This window comes from Ceratotherium simum, chromosome 17 (genome assembly GCF_057802395.1).
Source record: "Ceratotherium simum simum isolate JZ-2026a chromosome 17, ASM5780239v1, whole genome shotgun sequence".
Taxonomy (NCBI): domain Eukaryota; kingdom Metazoa; phylum Chordata; class Mammalia; order Perissodactyla; family Rhinocerotidae; genus Ceratotherium; species Ceratotherium simum.
In genome coordinates, this window is record NC_141916.1 from 16581712 (window position 1) to 16594387 (window position 12676).

A 12676-nucleotide genomic window follows, 5' to 3' on the forward strand; every position below is an offset into this window, starting at 1 on the left:
TCTCCCACGCACATCTGATGGAGCCCGGGGCCTCCTGTCCTCACTGCCACGGCTCCTCCACCCCCTCTCCATCTACTCAGAGGCCACCTGGGCAGGGGCGGGGGCAGGGAGAGCTCAGCAGATGCCGAGGTGGACGGGACAGAGAGTGAGGTGTAGATTAGGGGAGAGGTCAGAGGGGGGCAGAGACGGAGGATGAGGGTGGAGGTGGGGAGAGAGGAGGAGCTGGCGGAGGAGAGAGAGCTCCCAGCTAGCCCAGCCTTCCCTGCAGCCCTGCCCCCCACGCCTGAACCCTCACCACCCTCTTCTCACCTGGCGGGCCCCGCCCTCTCTCTTTGCATGGAGGGAGCGTTCATTTTTGCCGTGGTCACCTTTCATTTGGTCAGGGGCAGCTCAGGCCTGTGAGAATTACCCAGGCCCCGATCGCTGCTGTTTCCTGGATTTGGAATATCAGTCTCATGAGGGGTTGAGAAGGGTTGGGGGATGCAGATTCATGTCATTTCTCCTAGAGAGTGGCAATGGCAAACCCAGGCAGGAAAAGAATGAATGCCCACTGACCTACTATGTGCCAGGCACCATAGGCCCGTCGTCTCATTACCTATGAGGCAGGTGTCCCACTTTATAGATGAAAGGAGGGGATGAATGGGTTCAGAGAGGTTAAGTGACCTGCCCAAGACCACACAGCTGGTTAGTGGCAACAGGTGGGATCTGAACACAGATCTGTTGCACTCAATGGGGAAGAATTTAAGGTAGGGCTTAAAACCAGGATCTTGTATTTGAAAACATTGCTCTGAGAAGGGGCTCATGGGTTTCACCATTCTGCCAAAAAAGAGGTCCCCAGCACCAAAAAAATTACAAACTCCTGCCCCGAATGCTGGGATTATGGGAAAACAGAACACGCTCTGTCCTGCGGACCCGAGCAAACAGCTGGCCAGCAAACGGAGCAGCAGGATGCACACAGTGAGGACCCCGCCCGGAGAACACTGATCTAGAAGCCTGCAAACCCAGAGCTGAATGGAGGCCAGAGAAGGAACGTGAGTTCTGTGGCCAGAGGCAGAGGGTCAGGGTTTTATTAGGGCGGGTTTTTTCTCCTCCCACCTCTGTCTACTCCATCCCTAGCTCCACGCCGGGCACACAGTAGGTTCCCAGTGACTGTGTGTCAAGTCGAAGTGCGTCTTGCTCTGGGTTTGGGAGGCTATATGGCTGTAACCTGGACAACCCCTTTCGTATGTGTGCGTGGGGCAAGCACATGGAAGAACAGTGATGATGATAATACAAATGCACGTGCAGCCTCTGACAGTTTACAAAGCACTCCGTTAATCATGATCTCACCGCGTCCTGACAGGAGGCAAGTGTAAATATTTGTATTATTTCCAACTTACAGGTGAAGCAACAGAGTCTCAGAGAGCGACCGGCTCCAGGTCTGCAGAGCTGGTCAGGGAAAGGCCGTGCACTTGAACCCAGGCTCTCAGGTTCCAAAATCTGTGCAGCGAGAGGTTGTCTTGTCTGGAGCGGGGAGGCCACGGGGAGGCTGGTGAGATGGAAGGCAGGGGGCGGGGGCCTGGAGGGCTGGGCCCAGGCAGGGGCCCTTGATCCAGGCGGCCCTGGGGCACCGGTTCAGGTTCTCCTGGAGCGGAGTGTGCTGGGATCCCAGCGACTTGTGCCCTCCGAATGACTCCTGTAGGTGTGTTTGGTGACACGCTCAGCAGGTGCGAGAAGGATGGGCTGGTGCCAAAGGCCAAGCCCAGAGATGTTTCAGATTTTTCCCTTTATGCCCCTGCAACCAAGCCCTGCTGCTCCAGCGCATATAAGGGACCCAGGCTAGGGCTGCGGCATTCACGGCCTGGCCTCTCTCGTGTCTCTCTGACAACTCCGAGCTCCCTCTCCGCTCTCCAGTCATGATCGCCAGACAGCAGCGTGTTCTAGGCGGGTCCCGGGGCTTTAGTTGTGGCTCGGCCATCGTAGGCGGGGGCAAGAGGGCAGCTTTCAGCTCGCTCTCCGTGTCTGGGGGCGCGGGCCGCTGCTCCTCTGGGGGCTTCGGCAGCAGGAGCCTCTACAACCTCGGGGGGAACAAGAGCATCTCCATCAGCGTGGCCGGGGCCCGTCAAGGTGCCGGATTTGGGGCTGTGGGAGGTTTCAGTGCCGGCAGCTTTGGCGGTGGATTTGGGAGCTCCTTCAGTGGACGGGGTGGTGCTGGCTTCGCCGTCTGCCCTGCTGGGGGGATTCAGGAAGTCACCATCAACCAGAGTCTGCTGACCCCCCTCCATGTGGAGATTGACCCTGAGATCCAGAAGGTCCGGACTGAGGAGCGGGAGCAGATCAAGACCCTCAACAACAAGTTCGCCTCCTTCATCGACAAGGTGAGCTGTCCGCTTGGCCAGACAACGTGGTAGAAGCCAGGGTTCCTGCATCCTGGGATCTCAGACCTGTGCCTGCCACTGGCATTGGGAAAACCACTGAACTTCTCTGGGCCTCCGTTTATCCAGATGTTACAGGGAGTCATTACTCTGAGCCTTTTTCTTTCGTTCCATAGCTGGTGGGCGGGTAGCGCAAAGCCGTCCACTATTTGGGCTTCCTAGATGTGCTGTGTGTTCCTGGGCAAATCATCCAACTTTTCTGGTCCAGTCACCTCAGCTATAAAGTGGGTTCATTCTTTCCCTGCTTCTTCTCAGATTTTAGTTTTGAAAATAACATGGTTAATAATTTAATAATTAACTAATAATTAATTATAGTTAATATAATAATTTAACTATTGGCACATCTGTTGTTGGAGCAGAAGAAAACCAGGCTTGTTTCCCAAAAAGGGACTGACCCCAATGGTGGATTCTAGGTCCCAACAGGATCTTAAAAGGTCCTCGCTGTCATCCTCCTGACTCTGGGCAAAATTGCTCATTTTTCTGTGTCTGTTTGAGGAGAGGAGGGGATGGGTCTCTCCTTTTCTTTTGTAGTCCGACTTCCTCTTCCACGCGGTCTAGAGAGTCATCCTTTAAGCTCAGTTATAGTCAAGGATGATGGATGGTGGCAAGCAGGTCAGCCCCAGAGAGCTGAGGCAGCAGCAGATTCGTGACTGGATGGGTGGGAGAAGCACATTTGGCCAAGGACGCCCTGGTTCTCCGGGTAGTGAGGTCTCAGTGGTCTCAGATGTATGGGGCCAGAATAAACAGTCTTGGAGCAGAGCAAGTGGGAATATTTGCTCTTCTTGCTAGTTTCAATAAACCCATAGGAGCTTAAGGAGTCTTTATCGTGACTGTAGGACATACAGCTGTAACAGCAGGACTAAAGATTTGGTGCTTCTTTGTCTCATCTCTCCTTTTGGGTTTACACTGTGATCAGTCACCCTTGCCTGCTTTCCTTTTGATTCTGAAGCACGTGAAGTGGAAATGTCACGCTACACTGCTGCCTGGGTTCATCTGGCTCGATCTTTTCCTGGAGACAGGGAAAGTTCAGGGAAGTCCCCCTGCATGACTGAGTCTAGCTGAGGCTCTGAATCTGTCTAGGGCCTTGATCTGAAATAGTGACACTCAGCTGTGCACAGGTTCACAGGGACATGCCAGGTCCCTTTATAAGTAAGCTTATTTAGAAAGTCTTCAGTGAATTTATATTCCTTTTCCTTGGGTCAGGATCACTTTGAATGCAAGCCCTTAGACTGTGGTTGTATTTTCTAATTTTATTTTATTTTATTGTTTCGTAGAAGTTCAATGTTCATCTCAGCAACTCACCCCAGGGCCTCTGGATCCCTGTGGGGGAAGCGTTCTTGCTGCACGGCCAGGCCCCGCTGCTCTGGCTGAGCTCTGTTCTCCACAGCCCGCACGGCCCATTTGCTGCCATGCGCTCACGAGCGGGGCCACCATGTTGATTCCAGGGGATGGTGCCTGGAGTTGTGACATGGTAGCCCTGCTTGGGTGGCTCTTGGGCCACCTGGTTGGCTTGGATTGACTGGGCTGCTGTTGGCCTTGGCCAGCCCTCCCGCCAAAGCTTCAGTCCCTCATCAGTTGGTCGGCGCCTTTTCAAAACACAGGTGCGGTTCTTAGAACAACAGAACAAGGTCCTGGAGACCAAGTGGAAACTCCTCCAGCAGCAGACAACCACTACATCCAGCAAAAACCTAGAGCCCTTCTTTGAGGCCTACCTCAGTGCCCTGAGGAAGCAGGTGGATACCTTGGCCAATGACAAAGTACGTCTGCAGTCTGAGCTGAAGACCATGCAGGACAGCGTGGAGGACTTCAAGACCAAGTATGTGGGGGGGTAGGAGAGGATACCACCCTACAAATCTGCCCAGCCGTGCCCCAGGCTCCCTGGGCTCCTCTCCATTCATTCAGAATCCCAGGCTCTGAAGATGTCCCAAAGCGGTCAGGAAGGTCCTCTAGTCTGTTCCCCTGCTTCTGCATGGTCACATTTTAATGGGGTGAGGTCTAGTAATCCTAAATTGCCCCAAACATAAAATGAGTGATACATTCAGGGAGCTGGGCTTGCCATCTACATACAAGATTAGAAACCAAACAGATAAAAGTAGTACAGCATAGTCAGAAGAATGCAGGTTGTAGAGCCAGGTGGACCTGGTTTGAACACTGATTCCTCCACTTACTAGCTATGTGATCTTGGGTTCATTGCTTGACCTCTCTGAATCTCAGTTTTCTTCATCTTTAAAATGGGGATAATAGTCCCATCTTATAGGTTGTGAGAATTAAATGAAATTGAGAAAGGTAGAGAAGGCACGTAGCATAGGGCTGGGTGTATAAGGAACATTCAATCCACAGTAGCTCTTATTATGCTCACTATGGGATGGAGCTGAGAAAATACCAACCCTGTCTCAATTCACTCCCACGTGAAACAAAGGGAACTGGAGTGTGGGCAACACTCCTGAGAATTTAATCCACCAAATGGGCCAAAGGACAGCCCTTCTGTGGAAATAAAATCAACCAGATCATTGCTGGTTCCCCTCCTCACATCTTATCTCTAGAAAACAGTCTTTTAAAGGTTTGGTTTCCACTTCTCTGAATAAATCAGGGTCTAGACTGGTACCTCATACATGGTAATTGTTCAATAAATGCAGGTTGAATGAGTGTCTGTATGAACATGGGGAAATGTAGCCAAAAGTAGCTGGATATTTCCAAATGGTTCGATGTCTGAAAACCAGCAGGAGAGAGCCGAGAAATACTACTCATTTTGGGGCTTTTGTCTTTTCCTTCCCGTTCCCAACCCCAGGTATGAAGATGAGATCAACAAGCGCACAGCTGCTGAGAATGACTTTGTGGTCCTTAAGAAGGTGAGAGAGAAAGGAGGGTGGGGGTGCTGTGAGGGACTCCTGCCCTCAGGGTGGTCTTTGACTTGAATCATGAGTTTGTCCACCTCTGTCTCATCTTCACCTGACTTGGTACCATCCAGATCTAACTGAACCAGGTCCTAAGGAATTAAGGTTGGGAAAAAAGCCCATTTGGATAATTAACCTCCACGTCCGCAGGGGGCTTTTGGGGCAGAATATGTCAAATGATCAGTCCCTCCCCACCTCACCTGGTGCTGAGAAGCCTTTCCCAGATGCTGCTGAGAATACCTGTATGTGTTGCTTAGCAACGCCTGCCCCCTATTGTAGCTCCTGCCCCTTGTCTCCTATCCTCCCTCCTCCTCTGCAGGACGTGGACGCCGCCTACATGAACAAAGTGGAGTTGGATGCCAAGGTGGACGCCCTGAATGACGAGATCAACTTCCTGAGGGCCCTCTATGCTGCGGTGAGGACTCCATCCTTCCTCCATTCAGGGAAGGGAATCCTCCATCTGTTAGGCTGCTGGTTAGAGTTCACAGTTCTTTGAAAGGACTCTAGCTCCCTTACTTCAGGGCAGTAGGCTCTCAGCAAGGTCAGGGAGAGAAAGGGTCGAAGTGAGAGATTCGACCGAGAGGTTCACAAAAGATGTTGCCTTAGAAGAGGTGATTAGATCTAAAGATTGCATGAGATGGAATTTATTGCCAACTAGTATTTCTCTAGTGAAATGGATCCATTCCATTTCCTTCCACCCAACATACTGAGCACCCACTGGCATGGAGTGGCATATAGTTCCTAGGGAGCAGTAAAGACCACAAGCATTGCTTTTCTGTCTTGAAATGTCACCAACCGCTTGATTTCGACATAGAAACTTACCCCTTCCTCTTCTCTTTACACATTGGGAATGCCAACTCTGCTTCCGTCTGAGCCTGTGGCATGGCCATTTCCACGATGATAGGAGATTTCTGGTGTCAGAGATTAGGGAAGGCTCTCTAGGAGGCCTGATGTGAGACATTTTCCCCGCAGGAGCTGTCCCAAATGCAGAGCCATGTCAGTGACACATCCGTGGTCCTGTCCATGGACAACAACCGAGACCTGGACCTGGACAGCATCATTGCCGAGGTCCGTGCCCAGTACGAGGAGATCGCCCAGAGAAGCAAGGCCGAGGCTGAGGCGCTGTACCAGACCAAGGTGGGTGTTGGGGATCTCTCAGGAGTTGGGAGTGGCTTCCGGGGCTCTGCTTTTCACGTCTGCGAGCAGGAGATTATCAGCTCCAGCCCAAGAGAGGTCGGAGATGAACTGATTCTTCCAGGCATCACTGATCCTAGTCTGATTTGAGATTATATGACATTTTGTATTATCCCTGCCACGTGGCTATTTTTGCTGAGTTCACTTGAAAATAGACCCTACCCAAACATGCCTGACCCCTGGTTCCCTGTGTCTCCTGGGAATCAGGTCCAGCAGCTCCAAACCTCAGTTGACCTACATGGTGACAACCTGAAGAACACCAAGAATGAGATTTCAGAGCTCAACAGGTTGATTCAGAGGCTGCGGGCCGAGATTGAGAATGTCAAGAAGCAGGTAGGTGTCCCCGCCTTCCAGCTGCAGTCCAGGGCCGGGGGCCTAAGGCAGATGTTTCCATAGTAGGCAGGCAGATAAGGCGTCAGGCTAGAAGATCCCGAGCTTGTTTGCAGGGGATTTGTAGCTCTTTATATAAGCCGTACCTAGATCTTTCCAGCAATATCCTAGTTAATATGACATGACACCCCAGTAGTTAAGGTTTCTTGGCTCTTTTTCATTGGTTTTTGCTTATCTTCATCTAATCAGTTGGGTGGGGGCATTGGTGGACCCTGGCTGGAGTGAATGAAGTGCATAAGAGTCAGGGAAGGTGGGTAGAAGGACAAACAGAATCCTGACATCTTAACTGAAGCAAAGCTGCTACAGGAGAGGAGAGAGACGTAGAGGTCTTGACAGCAGGACACTGATGTTGCCGGTCCCATGCCCTTGTCCACAGTGCGAGACTCTGCAGGCATCTGTGGCTGATGCAGAGCAGCGTGGGGAGCTGGCCCTAAAAGATGCCTACAGCAAGCGCACAGAGCTGGAGGCTGCCCTGCAGAAGGCCAAGGAGGAGCTGGCCCGGATGCTGCGCGAGTACCAGGAGCTCTTGAGCGTGAAGCTGGCCCTGGACATCGAGATTGCCACCTACCGCAAGCTGCTGGAGGGCGAGGAGAGCCGGTGAGGGGGGGAAGGCAGGGTGGGAGCAAGAGGAATGGAGAGGTCCAGAGCCATGGCAGGTCCAGGGCACCTCTGCTGAGCCACTTGCTTCAGTGCTGCGCTGGTGCATTACAAACCAGGACAGTGTTGGATAACAGGTTCACGTGCAGGCCTTAAATCTTAAAGGCTCCTTAAAGGTGGGAAAGGTGTTGACACTTGCTTATTGAACAAAGCGTGGCTCTGGGCTTGCTGTGGCTCACTGCTCTTTCTGTCCCCTACAGGATGTCTGGAGAATGCCAGAGTGCCGTGAGCATCTGTAAGTACCTTCTGCCCCTGCTGTGGCCGTTTGTTCATCCTGGTTTGGGCTGAGACTCCCGGTGCCGGCACTATTGGAATAACCATGTCCTTTGCCTCTCTCCCACAGCCATGGTCAGTGGTGCTGCCAGTGCAGGAGGCATCGGTGGAGGATTAGGAAGTGGCTCCGGGTTTGGCCTGGGTGGTGGTTTTGGCTCTGGCTCCGGAAGTGGCTTTGGGTATGGTGTTGGTGTTGGTGGCAGTTCTGGCAGTAAGACCATCTCTACCACCACCTTGACCAAGAGATCCTACCGATAGAGAAGATGAGGTTCCTGCAGCCCCCTGAGCCCAGCCGGGCCCAGCCCTGGTGTCTCTGTGCTTCCCTCACCCTGCCTCCACTCTTCCCCTCTGGGGCTTGTCTTACGAGTGTCACCTCAGTGCCAGGGCACAGACTCTGCCCTCTTGGAGTTTGGTAGCTTCTTCTTGATTTGGGTTTGGTGACTCACCTGGAATGGGAGGGGTGTCAGCTGACTCTTCACCTCCATGGACAGAGGAGAATACAACCAGGAGCTTCATCTCCAGAATTATCAGGGCCACATATGTCCCCTCCCAGCCCAATGTTTTCTCCCACTAGATCCCAGATATCCCTCTAAATCAGGACCAAACTCCTTCCCAATCACTTGGCAGCAACTAGCTCTGCAAGATCAGGACAAGAACCACTCAGAGTCCCACCAACTCTTCTCCTTCCCTCTGTCCATTATCGGGTGAATCTTCAATAAAATGCTTTTGTCATTCTATCTGAGCAATTGTACTTGTTCCCTGGGGAGAAGTCTCCAGAATTCAGGTGAAAGTGAAGGAGGCTGGGGCCTGAGGGATCTGTCTGTACAGATCAAGGTCATTGGCTAATTTCTCAAGTCTCTACTTCTAAGTTGCCCAGATTATTGAGGGAGAAGTGCACTGTGTGGAGCCTGAAGGCCGCCTACAGAACAGATGCACAGGTTCAAAACACCCAACAGTTATACGAAGACGGCCCATCATAGGCAACCAGGGCCGGCCATCTCAGTGCTGAGCCTGCATGAACCTGGAGAGAATGGGGCCAAGTTGGGAGGTGTGGGGTGTAGGGCAGGTGTGAGGACAGGTGGTCAAGGGCGAGAGTGGGGAAGGTGAGGCAGGTCTTCTGGAGCAGTAGTGGGTGAAGTTGCCTGATTGGGGCCAGCCCTGGAGATTCTGGTGAGGACAGTCAGAGGTGGGGGTCTGGGTATAGCCTTTGTGGACATCCTGTTTCTATACTGGACCGATTCCACGATACCTGGAGCAGCATAGTCTTCCCTTCTCCGGAGAGAGACTGCACAACTCCTTGTGTGCAGTCTAACCTAAATCTCTCCTACTGCAGGGCGGAATACGCTCATTCCCTTGGCCACCCAGTTGGTGCCTCCCACCCATGACTGCCAGAGAGTTCATTCAAACTCTGATCCCTCCAGCGCAGTGCCCGTGGGGCCCTTACTGTGTGTAGACAGAAGGGCACGTCATTTGCCCAAGGCCAGTCCCTGCCCACAGGGCCTTTGCACTGACCCTGAGGCAGGCTCAGGGTAGCAGGGGCAGAGCAGCCAAGGGTTAATCTCAGGAGCTTGTGCTCCCTGAGCAGGGGCCTTTTACCAGGAGCAGCCGCTCCCTGGGCTGGATGGCTCTGTCCTTCACGAGAGCTCGAGAGCTCGAGAGCTCCGCGTAATCTCCCCATTGTCTCGGGGCTTACCCCGTGTGTCAGAACAGGAAGTCTTTGACTTCTTCCCATTGCAGCACCCTTCCCCAGGGAAAATGCTGAATTGGCTCTTTTCTGAGTTTCTGGGGTGGGGAGGAGGAGCCAAGGGTTGGAAGCAGAGGAGGGACTTCTCAAGTTCACCCACCCAGAAGTTGCAGGTTGTGAGGGGCCCCACTGAGAAGCCGGGGGCAGGAAAATGAATTTCTCCCGCCCTCTGAGCAAGCGAAGGGTGGCGGTAGCCAGCCTGAGTGGTGCTGCTGGGTCTCTCAGGGCCTCTTCAGTTGAATTTAACGATTTACGCACAAAGTCAGGTCGTAGGTTATACATGTGCATGTGATCTTAGACTAAACATGTTTGTATTTACAGGCAAGTGGCTACGTGAGTGTGTTTGTTGTCTATTTGTATAAGAAGACTCCTGTTTTACATAAAAGAGGAAAAACATTCATGTTGGCATCTGTTTCTAGAACAGTCCAGGGGAGTGGAGGATCCTGGCCATGATCATAGGTTTGGAGCTGGCTGGCTAGTCAAAGGGGATTATCTGGGGGGAAAATCCACTTCTGAGATAACAGGTTCCACCCTTCTCCTAGATCTTTTGAATTGGATTCTGGTCAGCTCTTTGTGTTCAGGGGAATACGGAGACACAGGTTGCATTACATGCCCCTTGAGAGCCCCAGGACCTAGCATCCCCCCCACCCCCCAAATGCTTTACCTTGAGGCTTACTGAAATCGCTTCTCACATCGTAATGGCCCAACTGTGGGTTGGCAAATCTTTAACTCAATTTATTTGGTTCATCTGTCCTGACCCGCACTCTCCAAGCTCTGGACTTCGAGCCTTGGCTGCAACCTCACCCTTGATTTGGCTCAGGCTCCTGGCTTCCAAGCAATGCCCATATTTGCATAGGTCCCTCTCCCTTTACCAAGACCCTCTGCTCTGGGTCCAGCCTTCTCAGTTTCAAAAATTCTCGCCACCACTTCTGAGGTCTCCCTCCCTCGTTGCTAGTACAAACAGAAGGACATAGCAAAGAGGGGTTTATTTAGTGTCCCATTGTGGGATTTTGGTTTAGCTTACTTTGGACTCTAAGACCAGAGGACCTCAGAATAAAGCACGTCCAGTACCATGTCTTGGGTGGATGGTCAGGGTTTAGTGAGACAACTAGCTAGGGAAATAATTGAGGGACTGTGCCCTCTTTGTGACCCCTCAGGACATGGTAATAGTGGGCAGCCCAGGATAAAGGGAAGGGGCAGGGTGAGGGAAGAAGCTGTTTTAGCACCTGGTCCAGCTTTTTGCTGTGTTGAAAGCAGGGACTGAGCAGTCACCTCTTTATCCCTTGGGGAATAGGCTGAGAGTATAGGGCTGTGGCCATGAGGGTCTTGGTCGTGGCGGGAGCCCCAGAACTCAGGGTCATTGCTGCCCATGGTTTCCTGGCTGACTTGGGGTCTAGTAAAATTGCTCTGCATCTGCAGTTTTTTCACTTGAAGTGTTGTGGATTTGATTTCAAGAATTCAAAGGAGAAACTAGATGAGCTAGGAAGAGATTTTCTGGAGAAAGGGTTTTGATTGCCATTTGCCATTCACCTACCCATCTTCAACCATACTTCCATCCACCATCCACCAATCCACCATCCATCCATCCTCCATCATCCATCCATCCACCACCCACCACCCATCCATCCACCATCAATCCATCCATCCACTATCCACCATCCATCCACCCACCATCCATCCACCCACCATCCATCCATCCACTATCCACCATCCATCCATCCACCGGTGACCACCCATCCACCCATCCACCCACCATCCATCCATCCATCACCCACCACCCATCCATCCACCATCCATCCATCCACCCACCATCCATCCATCCACTATCTACCACCCATCCACCCACCATCCATCCATCCATCCACCCATCCATTCACCCATCTACTCATTTATTAGCCTTTGAATTCTTTAAGGGCAGGAACAATGCATTATTCATCCTGATATTTCAGGGCCACTGTGCTTGCCACACAGTAGACGTTTAACAAATGCTGGGTGAATGAATGAACAAATGTTTATTGAGTGCCCAGTCTGTTCTAGGACATGTTTTAATAAGAATAGACTCTGCTTTCAAGGAGTTTTCAATCTAGATGATAATGTCTAGATAAAAACATGTACATAAATAACTTGGTAAACCAGACAGACGGAAGAATCCTCTTGGGAGTTACAGCCAAAGCGAGGGGCATCCAGAGGAGGGTGAAATTACTTCTAGTTTTGGGTGAGGGGGTTGGCAATCACAGAAGGCTTCATGCAGGAGGTGGCATTTAAGTGGGGTCTGGAAGGACAGGCAGGCCTGGGTGCTGGAGATGGGCGTGGGGGGGGCAGTGATCTGACATGGTGGGACTCTAATCGCTAAGAGCCAGTCTCCTCTTCTAGGAAGTCTCGCCAGCGCCATTCCTCCCGTTGGCTCACCTTGTTGCTCTGTCTCCCTTAGGCCTCCTCAGGCCTCATTCTGATCACACTTCCATCCCTGTGCAGTGTCCTGAGGGGCTGCAGCATTTCCCTCATCAGACGGAGAGCACCTCCGTCTGCAAATCTGCTAAGAGCCTCAGCTCGACAAGCATTACAGCAGGGTCCTCGCCGTTGGGGAGGATGTAGTTCAACGTGAATATGTGCGCGCACGTACGGGGATTGTTGGCAAGGCAGGCATGTTAAATATGGATTTTCCATACTTTCCGGAGAGTGTTAAGAGCAATGGTAGATGTGAACACCAAGGCTCTGGAAGCACAGGGGAGAAGCACTTACTTTTGCTGAAGGATTCAAGGAAGGCTCCCTGGAGGAGGTGACATCTGAGATAAATCTTGAAGCCTGAGATGGAGTCAGCCAGGTGAAAGGGGTGTGGACCTGGAGTGCATGGGAGAAGGGTGCTCTGGGCAGCAAGAACACCAGAGTAAAGGTAAGGAAGTGTGGGGCAGTGCAGTGTGCATATAGACCCTGAGCAGCTTCGCATCACTCAAGGTTGAGGGCGGGGAGTGGTGGGGGGAGGCTGGAGAGGCAAACAGAGGCCAGGCTGTGGAGGAGCATGGCTTGGCCCATTGTCCAACTAGTTTGGGGCCTGGGCTTCATGTTCTAAATTAGACAAGTTCAGAAGGGGGTGTGTCTAAGAGAAATAG

At 52.1% G+C, this 12676-nt stretch overlaps 1 protein-coding gene across 1 annotated transcript; it reads left to right on the forward strand.

The window, feature by feature from the left end:
* The first annotated feature begins 1895 nt into the window (after positions 1-1895).
* Positions 1896-8099, forward strand: KRT4 (keratin 4). Its single transcript, XM_004429082.3, has 9 exons — positions 1896-2357; positions 4016-4230; positions 5203-5263; positions 5628-5723; positions 6281-6445; positions 6710-6835; positions 7269-7489; positions 7750-7784; positions 7893-8099. Exons 1-9 carry the CDS (start codon positions 1896-1898, stop codon positions 8078-8080), a joined length of 1569 nt encoding a protein of 522 aa, XP_004429139.3. The 3' UTR covers positions 8081-8099.
* Positions 8100-12676: the final 4577 nt, after the last annotated feature.

What these genes read in the sequence shown, in the direction of transcription:
- KRT4 (XM_004429082.3), top strand. Translation starts at nt 1,896, where the DNA reads ATGATCGCCAGACAGCAGCGTGTTCTAGGCGGGTCCCGGGGCTTTAGT. An exon ending in GTGGAGGACTTCAAGACCAA is followed by an intron (nt 4,231 to 5,202) that starts GTATGTGGGGGG and finishes TCCCAACCCCAG; the next exon opens with GTATGAAGATGAGATCAACA. An exon ending in CCAGAGTGCCGTGAGCATCT is followed by an intron (nt 7,785 to 7,892) that starts GTAAGTACCTTC and finishes TCTCTCCCACAG; the next exon opens with CCATGGTCAGTGGTGCTGCC.